The 19054-nt window shown below is 37.6% G+C and overlaps 1 protein-coding gene across 1 annotated transcript; it reads right to left on the reverse strand.

The window, feature by feature from the left end:
* Nucleotides 1-9132: 9132 nt before the first annotated feature.
* LOC124282435 (proteasome subunit alpha type-4-like) lies at nt 9133-17143 on the reverse strand. Its single transcript, XM_046718420.1, has 9 exons — nt 17051-17143; nt 15692-15734; nt 14721-14883; nt 13967-14044; nt 12841-12929; nt 11706-11836; nt 11053-11176; nt 9929-10097; nt 9133-9272 (listed from the first exon to the last, which is right to left on the reverse strand). The coding sequence occupies exons 1-8, from the start codon at nt 17126-17128 to the stop codon at nt 9940-9942; spliced, it is 864 nt and encodes a 287-aa protein (XP_046574376.1). The 5' UTR covers nt 17129-17143; the 3' UTR covers nt 9133-9272; nt 9929-9939.
* Between the last annotated feature and the right edge of the window lie 1911 nt (nt 17144-19054).

Below are 19054 nucleotides of genomic sequence, written 5' to 3' on the forward strand. Positions count from 1 at the left end.
AGTCCCAGATAACACCCATCAACACCTGACACACTGGAGTCCCAGTAACACCCATCAACACCTGACATACTGGAGTCCCAGTAACACACATCACGACAGACACAAGGTTTGGTTTGGTTGTTGTTTAAAGCCACACTCAGCAATATTCCAGCTTTTTGACAGCTGTCTGTAAACAATCCAGTTATCAACAGCATGAGCATTTTTCTACGCAATTGGGATACAATGACATGTGTCAACCAAGTCAGGGAGCCTGACCACCCGTTAGTCGCCTCTTACAAGCATGTGTTTCAGAAAAACAATTCTCACCCAGATCTTCATGTGTCACTACAGACACAAACTTGAGACATAATAACACTTTTCACTACAGACACACACTCAAGGTCCAATAAAGCCGATCGTTAAAGACACACAAATGGGTCCCAGTAACACCAATTCCATCATCTACTACATACAACTACCCTTGACATGAAGCATCAAGACCAGCAACATATTTCTATTAACAGAGTTTTGCGATGTTCAAGATATTGACCAATCAGGTGTCAGAAGAAAAAAGAGGGGTCGTATCAATGAGGCAGTTTTTGAGCCTTCAGTGCAGACTAAACATGTGGCAGCTGTGATTGGATGTTTTTATGTGATTTTTTTTTTTTTTTTAAATCTACATCCATCCAGTAATTAATACTGACAATGTTTCTCATTATTTAGTGCCGTCTTTTTCCTCACGATCACTGATACTGAATGCGACCACAGATATTTTGTGAGGTGACATTTTGGAGTTGGTTTCTTCAAGTTCTTGTACTTGGAGCAGGAACTGGTTAAGCTAGTCATTTTTGTGTTTTTATTGCTGCTTTAAGACAAGACAGTACACACATGAACATATAATAGCTGTCTTCTTTAACATGATGAGTGAGTGAGTGAGTGAGTATGGTTTTACGCCGCTTTGAGCAATATTCCAGCAATATGCAGCAATATTCCAGGGAATCGAACCCGGGTCTTTGTCGCGATGAGCAATATCACAGCAGGGGTCACCAGAAATGAGCTTCATACATTGTACCCATGTGGGGAATCGAACCCGGGTCTTCGTCGTGATGAGCAAATACTTTAACCACTAGGCTGCCCCTGAACATGATGAACGATGCTGAATGTGACCAGATATTTTCAAGCATAAAAGCTGTTGAAGGCATTTTTTTATAAATCATAATATTACGATAGAAGTGTGGAAGACTCAAATATAAATATATATATGTACATAGTTATTTTATTAAAGTTAGGAAGATTATATTGAGTAGTGAGGTGGATGACATTGTTTCCATTTAATTGCTTACTATATTTAGCAATAGGAACATCTGTAAGAATCTTAGGTATGTTTTATATGGTGGAATGATAGAATCTTAGTTAGGTTTTATATTTTATTTCATTCTCATTCCACAGCTCTGTATAGTAAGCCTTGTAATTCTCAGTCTAACCTCCACTAATTGTCACACTGCATGCTTACAACTCTCCTTGCTCCAGCTCTCAGTCAGTTTTATTGTTTCACTGATTGGCCAAGCTAGCCACAACTTAACTACAATGTAAAGATTTTAAACTTACATGCTGTCTTGTTCTTCTGAAGGAAGGATATATTTAGGTAAGAGTTCCGCCCGTATCCCCCCTCTCAAAAACCAAAATTATGAACTGTCACTCATATAACACACCAGAAATGAGCTTCATACATTGTACCCATGTGGGGAATCGGGAAAGACTTCCGCCTGTATCTCCCTTAAATTTCATTCTTGTCAAATCATATCACCTGAATATATATTCCTCATCTGATAAGGATGAGTTTTAACACATTTCTTTGATTGTATCTGAACAAACTGAAAGACATATTCTACTTCTAAAAATGCCACTCAAAGATCCTTTATATATTCTCAGATTTCTTCCCACAGCGCTATTCAAAGCTGGTGATGAAAACCGGAAAATATTAAAGGAACGCTTGAATTTTCCTGTGATCCTTTGTTTCTCTCAGTATATAATATTATATGTGATTTTATGATTGATTTAACATACTGTGGTTAACATGTGTGGTTAACATACTTTTACTTTTAAACCATATTTTATTGCACATCACTTGTATATTGTTCTCTGCATATATATACTTATTTGTTATGCAGATCTGTGGGAAAGATTTCCGCCCGTAACCCCCGGTTTTTTTTAATAACTCTATACCTAAGAAAAACCTGACATAATGCTAAATCTAAAGCCTTATCCTAAATCCTAACCCCTAGAAATAATCATAATAAATTATGCAAACATGTCAAGCGGGGGTTACAGGCGAACTCTTACCAATCTGTGATTGTTCAGACGATTGTTCAGACGATTGTTCAACTTATATCAGCTTGGGTACAACCAACCGGGTATGTAACACCTTACCAGATTCACTATATGTACACACTATAATGTATTTCCTTAAAGATACCTACACTTTGTCTTTTTTGCTCATTGTATAATTGTATTAACATTGTGTAACAATATAACTTGTGATATAGTTCAGAGGCATTCAAGTAGGTGTATAGACTTAATGAGTACCTGGTATATAAAACATGTTCATATTTATTAGATTCCATTTTATATAGTTCCTTATGTTCTTTCAGGTTGTTTCACACATAGACCAAAAATATAAAAAAATAAATTAAATTTTTTTTTTTTAAATTATAAAAAAAACAATGTTACAATTGATATTTTGTACTTTGTTCCCAGTAGTTCATTGAAATGCTTAAGGTGAATAACACATTATTACAAACCTATTCAATAAAATGTGATTCGACATCCGTATTGGCTTCTGTTTTGGGGCAGCTGGGACGGGTAGACATTTTGGACCCAGGCTCATCGGCGGATCCGTGTGTGTGCGCACGCGCGTGCATGCGTGCGTGTGTTTGTTTGTTTCAGGGAGGCAACAACCCCAAACCAACCAACCAACCCCCTCCCCCCATCTTGAAAATGACTAAAAACCAGATTGAAGTTAATGTTTTGCATTGGAGGAGCCAAAGGGGGTTCAGGGGGTTCAACATCCCCAACCCCCCTTTGAAAATTCCTGGATCTGCCTATGAAGCTACCTGTTGAAGCTACCTGTTACATGATTGAAGAATAAATATAAACTAAGTTTTGTACACTTTATCAGTTCTGTAAATTTATGTAAAGTATGAGACTATCAGTTGCATGTGACCAGCCAAGTGACAAAACTGGTACCTGGGCAGTGAATTTTTTTTTATTTACCTAACTCAGTTACTTGAGTAACCATCCAAACACTACTGGACATGCCATTTTGATGCAGATTTCAAGGATCAAGAAAATCCCTTCACTTAATTCTCAGATTGCCTTATCTAAAGTCATTTAAAGTACTGATAGCAACCATTCCATCCAAACTGATTACCCTTAAGCAGAGTCAACATTGCATGAATTATCGGAATATTCAACTTTCCTTTGCCATCTCTCAACTGTGGAACTCTTCATCGAAAGAAACTTTTAAATCTCTGCTAAAGACCCATCTGTTCACTGAGCACTGCCTTTCTGTAAAACCTATATGAACTATTTCCTTCCCCAATACTGTCACAGCGCCACTGGGCATCTCTACGATAGACATTAGGCGCTTTATGAATAAATTATTATTATTATTAACTATTGAATAAATTGTTATAAATACTGTTACGTATATAGATTTATTTCGATTATTGTTTATCATATTCTTGTTTATTGCACACAGAATAATCAAGTCTATCTAACTTTATATTATACATTACATAATGAATGTAACTTGTTCTTCCAGACACTTGCACATAAACTACTACAATTAGATGACATGTTGATGTACCACCTTCAGCCTGATGAAAAGGTTCAGTCATAGGTTCAACTGAATACTTAACACCATTGTTATCAGGGACATTTTACACCTAAATATATTTCATGAAGAAATTACACAAATGCCTTATTATATTACTCACCATTTGCATGAAACCAAAGTAGCCACCTTCAGTTAAACATGTGGTGCATAGCATATGTTGAGTAGCATAACATCATACTGCTCTAAAAGATGAATAAATATTTCCCCCAAAACACACAGGGCAGACAAGTGAGGCATTTGGTTCCCATTGTGTCAAGTAATGCACTGCAATAATCAGCAGGATCATTATGTTTCCAAAAAATCCATACAAGTAAGCTTGTCTCATTTGACATAAATTATTTCACTTTAAAGAGTATGAACCATTGCTCTGAAAGTATGGACTATGTTAATAACTGTAAAGTTGAGAATTAAGACATGGTGTAAACAGAACATAGTTACAAAATTACCTTTGACGTCTGCAATTTGGAACATCAGAGAATGACACTAGTGGTGCAAGGGAACTAACTCTTGCTACCTTCAACATCACGTATCTTCAAAAACTGTGATATTGAAAAAGGTGTTCAAATCCTCCTCAAATCCGGTGTTGTAAAAAAAAAAATGATAATATTAGAAGTTTTTATCAACCCATGATGTGGTATGTGAAAGGTTACTGCATATATGTAAATATAAATTTATTTGATGAGTTATTTTGAACATAAAACAGACTATCTTTTTAAAAATGCAGCAAGTCCATATGCTGAATCATGAATTATTTTACTGTTATGATAAACTCTCACGACTCATAAGGTAAACTGGTCAATCTGAAAAACAGATGCTGTGATAGTGGTGAAATACTTCTGCAACTGGATGACATCTTCCACACATGGGATCCAGGCATTCCATCATCACTGACAGAATTGTGTCTACCTCAGAAGGTATTATGCAGACAAATACGTAGGAACCTTCAACCCAGCCTATTAAAGTTTAGTTAGGTTCAGAGCCTTCACAATCTGAATTACTGGCAATGGTTTTCATCATATAAGCAGAATTTGTGTATTTTGAAATATTGTTTCTACCAAAAAGATAATGGTTGGAATATCTGTTTTAAGGGACCGTTCATAATTTATGTCTAGGGGGGTTGATGATGATTTTAAGGGGTGTGGGTGGTGGGTGTCACCCATTTTGTTCTGGGGAGCTAGGGGGGGTCAGCAATTATGATTAGAAATTATGTGAATGGGAGGCGGAGGTCATTGATTTTGTACATGACATGCAGGGGGGGTCACTTATTTTGTACATAAATTTTGGGGGTGCAATTCACATTGTAGCCCCCTAGCCAAATATTTTGAACGGTCCATAAGGAGGTTGCATACTAAATATCAAAATGTCAAGAAATGGCTAAATTTGGTATCATTTTGTAGGAAAATGTGTCCTGAATCTAATTATGTAATAAAAATAGCAAGTCACCACAGCATTTGTTTGACAAGTGGTGCCCCATTGTGGCACCGTCTGTAAAAAGTAATATGTCAATAAAAGTTCTCTTTAAAGTAAATTGTTTACTTTTATTATTCAATATGTGTTTTTTTATAAAGATATTTCAGTATTGATATGAAATAAAGCTGGAAAATCAATTTTCAAGGCAGTATGTAGGATTTGACACATTAATTAACTTCTAAAAACAGGAAATAAAAAAAATATTGATTTATCAATGAAAAAAGATTTTTATAATAAGATTCTTTTATAAAATGAATTTTTATATAGTAAATTCACACTAGATTAACATTCAAAAATTAAAAAAATATGTTACCAGAGGGTATCAACATTATCTCCAATTAAAACAGCATCCCCAAATTAAATTTGATAAGGGGAGATAACTCTTGCCCAGGTTTACCTGGTACCTCAGGATAAATGCTTGAGTGGCCAAAAGAGTAAGGTATATTAAGTGCAAAGATCAAAGCAAGGATGGGAAACCCTCAGCAAATAAAAACAATGTACATGTAAAATAAAAGACTTACTGCTTAACTCTGCTATAAACATTACCCCAGTAACATCATGGCATGTCAGCATAATGCAGCAGATAAACCTGAAGTAATGCAGGTCTTGGGTATTTACTGTTTTGGTGAAAGCCATGAGCATGAAGATAATTTGTAAATAATCGAGTCCTTGCCAAAAAGAAAAATTACTGATATTACTAGCAAATGTCAATGCCGTCACGGTACTGTGGCAGGGACATACTTTGTATGTCTGAGTATTATAATTAGTTTGCGCTAATTAGCTTTTAAGTATTGTAAATAATCATTAATTCTCTATCTTTATTTGAGCATCCAACAGGCGCAGAAATATGCAGTGTAAATATATACTTTAATACATTACTTTGTTTCAGCTCGCTACAGTGCCTGAAATGAAATACTTAATAATTCAGGTATTTTAAACAAGTTTCTTGATTTCAGTTCTATCCATGAACACCTAGCACCCTGACACGCTATATCGTCACCAGACACTACTGACAAAACTTGTGTGACAGACGAACATGTATGCATAGCTGTTAACTAAATTCTCATCAAGTTAGTAAACTAACTATCTTAGATAATGTTTTTGCATACCTAATGTAGCAATAACTCAATAAGTAATCTTAAGCACATAACATATATTAAAAAAGGGTAACTACTGCCATCAGGGTAGCTAGCATGTGTTTGTAATCGGCACACGGGTAAACAAAAGTTTCTATTTAATGTGTATCATACATTGCCCTTTAAATATAACTAACATTAAATAACTATAAAGTGAGGCACTGTGTATGCTTGAGTATGAATGTTGTCTAATTATTATTATCTTATTTGCACAAATAATGGCAAAGTATCTCAATCTAAGTTTAATAGTGTATAAAATATATCTTTCCAAACTATCTTATTTCCAGAACACATTGTTCTATTGTCTGCTATGGCAGCCACGCATGTACATGGACCTTGTGCCATAGGGTAAGTAATCAAATTGCCATACTATACTGTTTATATCATGTTTACATGTTTATCATTCTAACATAAAGAATCATCGTTCCTTTATGTTAATCTTCTAAGGTAAATATTGTTTGATATGCGACGATAACCACCGATATCATTTATAGCATTGTTTTAAGGTCACATGCAACCAAAACAACAAACATAATTAAAACACAATTATCACTTATTCATGACATATAATATACATTGCTGATTGTGAAAAAAACAGGTAAACAAACTTGTAAGCGTACAATCGCGAATCAAAAGTGCAATATTTTGTACTTGGGTTTACTACCCTCGAAACGAAGCACCTGGGAGACCGAACCCAGTCAGAGCCCTCAAGTGTAACGAAGTTTTTCATTGGCTGGTTCATTTGTCGATATGCTGAGGGCTCATTGTGTGTATATAGAGATGACCTGTTTGATTGTCAGTTTAGAAGTATGGTGAGTAATAAGAAAGTAAGATTCTTTATGGATAACAACTTTTATTGTATATGATGCAACGTTTCAGTATGGATTCATATACCGTTGTCAAGCAAGAGTGACAACGGTATATGAATCCATACCGAAACGTCGCATCATAAGAAGTTGTTATCCATAAAGAATGTATATAGAGATGTTGGGTTTTGTAAATACTCTCTGCATTTGCTTTCGATCCAATCAACAAATACTGAGATGGTGAACTACTGCATGGCTGGAAACTGTCGTTCGTCCAAGTACAAAGCAGGACTTGAAACTGACAATCTGAGTTTGCACCGGTTTCCGTCTGATCCAGTCATCGGTGAAAAATGGACACAGTTTGTTTGCAACAGTATTTTGTAAATACATGCTCATTTTTTGTGTATAACATTTTGCAATCAACATAATAACATGTCATGTGTACAAGTATCACACCTGCCTGTCTGTGTAATTACATAATGTGACAGAGACAGAACTCAGGTGCACGGGAGCCATAAATAAATGTCTTTTGTTTATGGTGTATAGCCTGATAGGTGTTAAGTTCAAATTGCATGTGGTCCATGATTGAAGTTGTGTATTGCATATTGTCATTTCATCACGTTATTTTTCAACTTTATAAGTTGAATTTGCATTTTTTATAATTTGTTACCGTAAGTCCATACCGAAAGGTATCAGAATCTGCAAAGTTGTGTTTTGCGTTGCATGTGACCTTTAGTCATGTCATGAGTTATCACCCCTGATCTTGGTCAAGCTCCACCCAAGTATATACGTTACGATCACTCTCCACTATACCCTGGATGCATCCACGGCTTGGCCCGATGACTTTATGACCTCCCTTGGCTGGCTTTTTATCCAATCAGGGGTCTACGCTGGGAAGTAGAGTGAACCAATCGTAACTAACTTTCGCTTCTTAAATTATCTAACCGTTTAAACTTGGCAACACAATTGTTGCAGAGGTACTTTGAAAGATGTAGAAGGAGTTCTTTTATATATTTTTTGAAAGTTTCAGATCAGTCAATTTGTCTGTATTATTTCCCAAATAATCTGAGTGGTACTGCGAACAAACCTTCGCGACTGCTATCTTTGTTAACACTGGCAAGCTCGGATGTAACGGCGGCTTAGCTGATTGGCTACTGTGAGAATGCGAAGCCAGCAAAGGGAGGTAATAAAATCATCGGGCCAAGCCGTGGATGCATCCAGGCTATAGTGGAGTGATCATAACGTATAGCCTGGAGGTTATCGAGGATGTGTTTTAATGCACAGATAATATTGTGGGCGCTCATGCATTCAAGCTGTATTAACATTAATAGATGTACATTGTCTGTTCTGTGAACATTGTTATATTATTGTTATTACATTGTTGCCATAATTTTTCAGTGTTTATCGTGTATTTTAAAAATCTCCATCCACTTGGAAATAAACCGAACTTACAATCCTGCATTCACTTTACGTGTCGTCCTTGTGACCCTGCTACAGTACGATGATGAGCAATCAAGCAAGTCATTGAGTCTGATTACTGATGTATCAACTTGCCTCACTTAATCAAGCTGCTGGTGAGTAATTCTATCACAGAATCCCCACAAAGAGACATCCCTTCCCCTGACGATGCGATCCAAAGAGAGTGTGTGAGTATGGTTTTACACCACTTTTACCAATATTCCAGCAATATCACAGCGGGGACACCAGAAATGGGGATCACATATTGTACCCATGTAGGGAATCGAACTTGAGTCTTCAGCGTGACAAGCGGACAATTAAACCATTAGGCTCCCCCACTGCCCCGCGATCCAAAGAACATCCCAACCAACAACTAACAATATGCTGAGTCTTTATGAATTTATTGTATATAATAACATGTAGTTTGTACAATGACAAAAACAATGACAAGTAGTGCGCAGCAAAGACCCTCTGTAGCGAAGTTGCACAATCAAGATGGTGGTAAGATCATCAAGCTCTAGTGATCTGAAACAAGAAGCTTCATTTGATTAGCCTTACAAAACACATTACAAACTCAACTTCCAGTTGGGTACAAAGATATCTCTGAGCATAACATCACTGCCACAGGCATATCACGAGACCAAACGCAAATATTTTGTAATCAGAATAGACTGGCTTAATACAAGCCTCCCAGTGCGCTTTTTGTAGTGTTGTGTTTAATTATGGATGTGCCACTACAACTGTGACAGTAAAGCGTAGGACAATCCATATTTATACATCAAAGTGACCCTGTCGCCAACAGGATCGGGTGGTCAGGCTCGCTGACTTGGTTGACACATGTCATCGTATCCCAATTGTGTAGATCGATGCTCATGCTGTTGATCACTGGACTGTCTGGTCCAGACTTGATTATTTACAGATTATCGCCATATAGCTTGAACATTGCTGAGTGCAGCATAAAACTAAACTCTCTCACCCAGATGAACAACAAAGATAAGATCTTGAATGGATAGAGCAAGATGTGACAAATCATCAAATGGCAGCTGCCTGTGGCAGAGGGACTGTGCTGGTTGCATGGAAGAATGGAGAGTGAGCTTCACACGCTGCAGCAGGATAACAGAAGATACCAACAGATTTGGTATGATCACCAACTTGACCTCTATAAGATCTCTGTATCTCACCGGTATATTATCTATGATGCAGATTTCTTCTTCTCCGATTCCTTCTTCTTCTCAGCCTCCAGTTTAGCTTCATCTTCTTCATGGGTCTTGATCAACTTCTCCACCTCTCCATGAGGCAGAATCCTGATGACAGTCTTGTTGTCCTTGCGCGTCAAAGTGGATATCTCAACTGCAACACATTAATATCAAATGCCTACACCACCCAAGCATGTCAAGAGAAGCACAAATTGAAGACAGTTTCAAATCTGTTACATTTTCAACTTGTATGAGTACTGGTATATGGGATTGTCAAAATTGCTACTGATATACAGATGGCCCTCAGGCTAAATGTCCATGATACTACCACTAGTATCATCACTAATAAATTAGTTATTATTTGACCTGAGTCTAGCAAGGACCTGATGATTGTATTGACATATACTTGTATATGTCATTTGTTAGTAACATTCCACATGAGGAATCCCGATGGTACCTCATAATGAGGGTAGATGTCATGGATTCTGAGACCAGTGTTATAACTGTATCTATGAATAATCAAAGTGATCAACAGGAACAAGGTAGTGTTGTTGTTCCATCTCACTACTACTAACTGTAACTACTTTTGGTCAAAATGTTTGGACAAAATCTCTGAGACAGTGAGAGTCTTTCACAGAAAGGCACACTAGACACTCATACTAACAAAACTTGGAACTAATGATTGCTTTACTGGTAAGAAATGGATGTATGTTTCAAAATCTCAAACAGTTAGGACTCTCAAAATATTGGAATAAAACATTGCAATATTTATGGAGAATGGCGTGTAACTTGTGGACAGTCCATGAATAAGAGTATTAAGACACAACTGACAGATTACATATACTTTGATGGACTAAGTTAGAGCCACATCTGTATATCACGAGTGAAGTTAATTCTATTTAATTCAAGACAGTAGACTAAATCATGCTTAGTAATCCCTCTTGTCATCGAACCAGCAGCAGACGGTAATATGACTAACTAAACACTCTTCATTATTGGAACAGAATGAACTCTTGAAATGCATTCATTATCAGGCAAGTCTGTAGAAAACAGTATGTTTCCTAAACCTTGAATTTCTCAACGCTTTTAAACTGTCAGTTGCTGCTAACCTTTCTCTGGTGTGAGTTTGGTCATGTCCAGTGTCTTGCTGAGGACTCTGACTGCCAAAGACAGGGCTTCACTGAGAGTTGTCTCCCCATCCTTGTATTCTTGTTTCAACATTGACACAGCGTTCTAAAAACAAATGTAAGGGATATTTGAAAATAAGAGGGGCGGTGGGGTAGCCTAGTGGTTAAAGCGTTGGCTCGTCACGCCGAAGACCCGGGTTCGATTCCCCACATGGGTACAATGTGTTAAGCCCATTTCTGGTGTCCCCCGCCGTGATATTGCTGGAATATTGCTAAAAGCGGCGTAAAACTAAACTCAGTCAGTCAGTGAAAATAAGACACTAACAAAGACATTAATGTGTCTGAGATTTATTCAGGAAACTCTTCTACCAAAAACCGTGATCTTGACCCATTTTTTCAACATCTATATCTCACTTGAATCATCTCATACAGGTTAACCATATGCTGTCTTCCAAATTACAACTCTACTGTATACAACATTGTTGTTGCCAATACACTTTCACATGGTTACTACGTACAGCACTGTTGTTGCCACACAGGTTGCCCTGATAAGTACTTATACTGCTCTTGTTGCCTATTTAGATTGCCCTTAAAATAATTCACAGCACTGTGCATCTGCCCTGACAAGTACTTACAGCACTGTTGTTGCCTATACAGGTTGCCTTCCAGCCTCCATAGTTGCCACTGGGGTCGCTCTGGTACAGCTGATATCCGTAGTGCTTGTCCCAGCCCATGTACAGAAGAGACACACCAAATGGACGCTTCCCTGAAACACAATGTGAGAGGAAGAGGTTGAGCCAGGGTAAACATGCCTTCTCAACGAACATTATCTAGTAGCTTTGAGGTCATACCATAATAAATACTTATTAGCACTAACATGAGTTGGGCAAGAGGCATGACTGACATGCTAACCTACTATAAGATAAAACAGGTTGATTATTCTGGCCAACTTTGGATTCAAACTCAGGAAGAAGATCCTGGTATAACTAAAGGATGTGTTTGTTGTTTAATGACGACCTCAGCAATATACCACCTGAATGACAGTGGTCTGTCTGGTCGAGACTGGACCAGACAATCTAGTGTTCAACATCATGAACATCGATCTACCCTGTTGATGACATGTGTAAACCCAGTCTGACCACTCATTCCCATTGAATCTAACAACAAGCATGGGTTGCTGAAGACCAATTCTGACCCACATATTCACAGGGTATAACTAAAGGAAGTATGCTGAGGATGAAAGACCATTCTAGTTATCTAAGCAAGCATTATTGAGGTCCAATTTACTATGGGTTCATCACTGAGGCAGTCATAGAGTCAATAAGAAGTGTAATATACATCTGGGGATTTTTTTTTTTCTTTGTTGTGTGTGTGTGCATGCATGTGTTGGGGTTTAACTTCGTCCTTGAGAATATTTCGCTCATATGACGATGTGCATGCGTGTGTATGTGTGGCTGCTTGTACTAGCCCAGACTTAAGCTGGTTTTATAGTGCTAGCTCAGAGATACCATGCCACAGTTAAGCATGAATACCCCCACTCAGACACATTATACTGACTCCAAGCCGACTAGTCCTTGTTGTACCCATTAATGCAGAGCGCCAGGCAGGGACCAACAAGTACCATATTTTAACGTCTTTTGGTATGACGCGGCCGGGGGATCGAATCCACAACCTTCCACTCTCCCGGCAGACACTCTAACCACTACACCACGGAGCCGGTAGATCTTTTAAGATTCAGCTGTGACTTCCAATAGCATTGCAAAGACTCACCTCCAAACTGTGTGTAAGCTTGCTTGATATCACACAGGGTGCTGACCACTTGTTCACAGGGAATGGGTTCTTGATACTGGAGCATATACCTGCAAACAAATATAAACCTCATCTGAAATATTGTCCCATCATCACTAGGAGTGAGTGGGTAGAATTTTACGCTGCCTTGAGCAATATTCCAGCAATATCACAGCAAAGGACACAAGAAATGAGCTTCACACATTGTACCCAAGTGGGAATTTAACCAGGGTCTTCGATGGGACGAGCGAACGCTATAACCACAAGGCTACCCCACCGCCCCTCATCACTAGGTGCAGATGTTGTACAACATACTCCACAAACCTGCTAGAGTCATAAAACTTGGACTATATTTTAGGCCAGGGTATGAAATGCACCAATGTCATTCAAATCAGATCTATTGACCATGATCACCCCGATTGTCTGATTAGAAAGTTCAACAAACACAACCTATAGAGGCGTTCTCAGGTGAGGTGAGGTGAAATTAGAATATTTCGCTCATATGGCGACACTTGCGTGTGTATGTGTATATTGCTTGCACTAGCCCAGACTTAGTCCGGTTTTATAGTGCTAGCTCACTGAGATACCATACCGCAGTGAAGCATGAATACCCCACTCAGACACATTATACTGAATCCGAGCCGACCAGTCCTTGTTGTACCCATTAATGCCCAGCGCCAGGCAGGGACCAACAAGTACCATATTTTAACGTCTTTTGGTATGACGCGGTCGGGGATCGAACCCGCAACCTTCCGCTCTCCGGGCGGACGCTCTAACCACTACAACACGCAGGCGGTCCGTTCTCAGGTGCATAGAGGGATGGTATCAAAGTAAGACTCATTTCATTTTCAGTTTCCCCCTTAAAACATCTATATCAGATGCTATGGTACTATACCAGCTATCGCACTCAAGGAAAGATGCTATCTCATTATTAACTTAGTCATGATATGGCTGAAATACTGCCAATGTGACTCTGAATTTTAACTTACTCATTCATTATTAACTGCAAAATTAAACATATTTCAATTGCTTTTAACAACTTAAAGAACTTCCATAAATTAATAAGCTTTGTCTTTGACAATTAAAAAATATTTAAGAGTGAACTTACCTCTGAGAAATAACTCGAAGCTCATTTGTAAGTACATTTGCATCTGCAGTGATTCCAGCTACACTACAAGCCATGTCACTGAAAGAAACATCATGCCATGACAACTGATATCAACATGGTTGACTACATATAAAGAGTGAGTGAGTGAGTTGGGTTTTACGCCGCTTTTAGCAATATTCCCGCAATATCATGGCAGGGGACACCAGAAATGGGCTTCACACATTGTACCCAAGTGGGGAATCGAACTAGGGTCTTCGGTATTGACGAACACTTTGACCACCAGGCTATATAAGAATGAAAACAAAGCCAAAAGGCTGCAACACAACTTCCTGGTATATTTGACAAGGTTATGAAGAATAAATTGTCTTCAGAAATACTTTAAAAGCAACAAACATGTCCGCCCTACTGAACACTGCACAGTTACTATGGTTACAAACTATTTATTTTCACTTGTCTGTGAAACAAATCGCCCCTTGAAAGCATCTACTTGAAGGCAACCACGATAGTCCATGAGTAAATATCACCAATCATACCAACATGTTAGAGGGTGGGCCTGTAGCATTTTACATGTGCCATTATTATTTCATTTACCGCTATTAAGATGAAGGTCTAGGACACAAAAGCAGGTTTCATGACTTCCAACAGAAGTAAATCATGCAAGTCTGATTCATAATCAATGATAATGATCCAAAGCATGACAATGACCCAAATTTTAATAACTATTAATCAGTGGAGAACATCCCAATGAACTAACTCATGTAGTTTGTAGATCTTCTCTGAGTAGGAAGCTTCATCTAGAAGTTTGTTAGTGTTTCTTCTTTCTGCTGCAAGCAGAACCCCATCCTTGGCCAGGATGCCGAGACAGGTGCCAGCATGCCCGATAGCCTCCATGGCATACTCCACCTGGTACAGGCGACCTGAAATAGTAAACCAATATATGACTTCATGCAAATATTTTATCATACATGGTCCTATAGTTTGGCATGAAATGCTTGTTGACCCGTTTTTTTGTAAATATCTCCTCATCCAATGACCCAATCAATCTCAAACTGTGCAAGTGGATGTTTTGTCAGACAACCTAATCACATTGTAAATTACCGATTTTATGCATTTGTAGTAAAGAATCTGTCTATGTAACTGTCAACAAAATAAACAGCAGACCGCAGACTGCTTGCAGTGAGAGGGAGCCAATGACCTGTAACAGCGGCAGTGTTGGGTCATAAAGGTAAATGCACGTGCAGTTCATGATAGTTACCTGTGCACTGCACAGTGATAGACCGTTTGGATCATTCACATTGACTACTTCTAGCTGTCATCATGAAAGCTTATTCAGATGATGCTAAACGTTTAATTAGATATGTGTTGAATTTTTTTTAAAAAGAGAGCAAACGTAGCAAACCGATTTATAAATTATAAGGTGTCGGATTACATGAAACATACATAGCTGACCTACATTGTCGAACGTTGACCTTTATGACCCAACACTGCCGCTTTTAAAAAACAATAGGGTGTGACATACTGGAAGGTTATAAAAAAAATGTTAACGTTTTGATAATTGGGTTTTACTTTTACACATAGGTCTTTTATGAAAGCATGTGCACTATCATAAGATTTTGACGATGGCCATCGATCATACAATATGCAAGCTAAAGAATTAAAATTAAATAATCAAGCTATTCATAAATGCTAACAGTAGTGCATGTCTGTGCTTTTCCATGTGCTTACCTTCAGGGGAGAATATAGTTGTTCTTGAGTCATATCGTCGAGCCTGAAAAGTAAAATGTTTCAAAGTTATAATAATGGGAAAGAGTTCCTTCCATTCCCCCACTTCTTTCTTCTGCAGATTAACAGAAGTAACGCAATGTTTTTCGACCCTATATATTGTAATTAATGTTTGAGCTTTTAGTTATTTTTGTGAGTTCTCTAGTAATTGTTGTGTTAGGTTTTGTTAATAAGTTTTAGTATGTATTAATTTATAAATATCATTTGGGATGGGAGAACGGAAGGAAATCTTACCTAATAATGAAAATGAAGGCATATGGTGTACAAGAAAAGGTGAGACTGACCATGGAAATGTTCTGGAATATTCTTCTGAGAAATCACTACAGTGGTATATTTTTACACATGCATAAAACATGAATTCCTAAACAGAAGACAGTTTACAGCTAATGATGAAAATCCAACTAGATCACTAAACATGCTAAATGGTATCATGGGTATTGTCTTGGTCAAGTTGGTGTAGACCCCTTTGGGGACACCAAGTTAATAAATGTTTCCAGCAACTTATGCTGGTCATACTCATGTCATGAGAGGTGACTAAATGGATTTAGCATTGTGTTTAGTGAACAGGTTTGGAACTTAAACTGCCGTTTGCACTTAGCAATGCTCATAATATTGACCACGGGGCTGTTTATTTCAGATTTGCCATGTTTATAGGCTGCTGCCATATTGCTAGAATGTTATCAAGTGTAGATTAATGATGACACTGTACATGACACTAAAGATGCAAGCAAGATCAACATGATCAATAAGTGAGCATTTGGAAAACCATAACTGTTACTTAAAATCTCAACACATATACCCAAATGTTGAGGGTAATGTAAACTTCATCACAGTTCAGTTTGTTGCATAAATGAAACACCGAGTCTGTGTATCATTTACTATGAGATTTCTACATTCTGCACGCACGATGATTATTGACACTGATGGAAAGTGCTACATCATTTCCACGATTACCAGATACTAATCCAGAAAATGATACAACTCTTATCTTAATAATGTTATCCTGTGTTAACGTGAACTACTGGACTGCATGCCATCTTTGGCTGAACACCGACAGCTTTCTGACAAAGTCAATGTTTGGCAAATAAAGAATCAAGTACGAAAACCGCTCTGTCACACTAACCATAACACATTCATTACCCAAACCGCACTGATCTAAAGTAATTATTGTAGTAAACTACTCATGCAAGCTGCATGACAACACTTTCAAGCTAATACAACAAACACAAATTCTCAAAAACCGTTAGAAGTGTAGAAATATCACAATGATAGCAATATTCCGTCAACTCATGCCGTACTCACCATCTTGGAATTTAGGTAGAGCTGTTTGAAAATACGAAAATTGCAATATCTATTTCCAATTAATGCCAAAGGTACCATGCAAATAAAACGATAAAATGATATTTTAGCCCTACTTTATTCGAAATAGTGTATTCAATCGGAAATATACAATCTTGAAGAGGAATTCGAAAATAAAATCTATAAGCAAGGGAGACAACTTGTAAATAGGAATGTGCACACCTGTAAAATAATATTATTCTTTATCTTTCTTCTCATGTGAAATCAGACACCATATATATTATATGGTCTCTGGGGCAATCGAACAGCTGAAAAAAATAGAACGGAAGTGAAACCTCATTTCTTACTCGTGTTTTAATTATAGTACGGCGAAAAGAAGCACAAGGCTGATAAACATTGATGTTTTTAGGTACTGTGATGTCAAGAACAGTACTATAGCACTTTCGGAAATCGAAAACAAAACTGTTTTTAGGCTGTTAAGTACTCTGTATACCTACAATTTACACAACTGCAAATAGCATATATCGAAATAACCTACATCGGCCTAACCGGGCGTTCAGTGGGATGTGTAATAGGATATCCAGAAAAGCATGTTTATTCGTAAAATCGGGCAAAACTTTAAAAAAAATACAAATAGCTGCCGAAAACAATAGATCAGACTATAGATGGCAATTTGGTTGCTCAGCCAGGTATGACGACGCACCGTCGACTCACCTGGCATGAAATGCATGTGCTGCCTACATGCACAAGGGGTCATCTCAAAGATATTTTATGATTTTTCATGTGTGTTGAATATGTCTCATCTATTGATTAACATCTTACGTGTCTTTCTTTCATAACGCTTATATTGAGATATGTAATAGAGTATGATTCCCATAGAAAAGTTTAAATCAGCCATCGTATTAAATATCTCAAAATATATAAGTGGCATGACCACCCGAAGATCGAGAGGACTGGATATTATTTGTAAATTGTTATGACATGCTGTTTACTTCTCCAGTTCAATTCGCCTAAATGATTATCTTATATCTTAGCTGATATCTCTATCCCCCAGCCCGACCCCAACCACCGTAGACCTGCGACACCCGTCCTGGTTTTGTTTTTGAGACACACACCACCCCTCCTACCTGTTTGTTTTATAGTGATAGTGAGACTCCATGGTAGAGCTACACCCTTAATAGTTTCAGTATTAAAGTTATTTTTTACGTCAGCTATCGTTTATTATGAAGCTAAGTCTAATTTCAAAATGGACATTTAAAAAGTGTCCTTTATAATACAATATCATCGCACACTAATTTGCATAAAGCCATGGTCTGTTCCAAATTTGGACTTTGATAAAAACCCGCATTGCTCATTTCTGCACTAATCTCTCCTCAGGAAAGTCCTTTTCTACGGTTTCCTATCTCCCTACCACCGAGACTGTAGTTAGTTTAACACACATTTCACACAGACAATTCCCATGAAAAAGAATTCAGCTCTAATTAACGCCTAGATCATGAATACTTAACTGAATTCCAATATATTCTTCATGCTTAGAAGAAGCTGACATACAACGACATCTCAGCTACATTTTAGTGAATTCTTAAGAATCATATCAACTTATTTTTCATGCAATTATTTTCGTTTTATGTAGCTATACAAACGTATTGTCATATTCCATCTCCCCAAAAAAAAAAAACAAACAACAAAAAACCACAACAAAAAACCACAAAACAAAACAAAACAACAACAAACAAATAGAGCAAACAAACAAAAAAGACCAAAGAAAAAACCAAAAACAAAACCAGCTCCTGCGAGAACTGTAATTTTCTCTTGTTATCGAACTGCAGACCTATTATTTTTATATTCTGCTGTTTTGGGACTATATGAACATTTACCAGTTTGACCTGCTGCTGCATGTCGCTTTATTAGAAACAGATAGCGCAAGCATAACGGTTTCCAAGTTCATAGGGACGGTGGGGTAGCCTAGAGTAAAGCGTGCGCTCGTCACGCCGAAGACACGGGTTC

The sequence above is a fragment of the Haliotis rubra genome, unplaced genomic scaffold, assembly GCF_003918875.1.
Source record: "Haliotis rubra isolate DU_JTF1 unplaced genomic scaffold, ASM391887v1 Scf3, whole genome shotgun sequence".
Classification (NCBI taxonomy): domain Eukaryota; kingdom Metazoa; phylum Mollusca; class Gastropoda; order Lepetellida; family Haliotidae; genus Haliotis; species Haliotis rubra.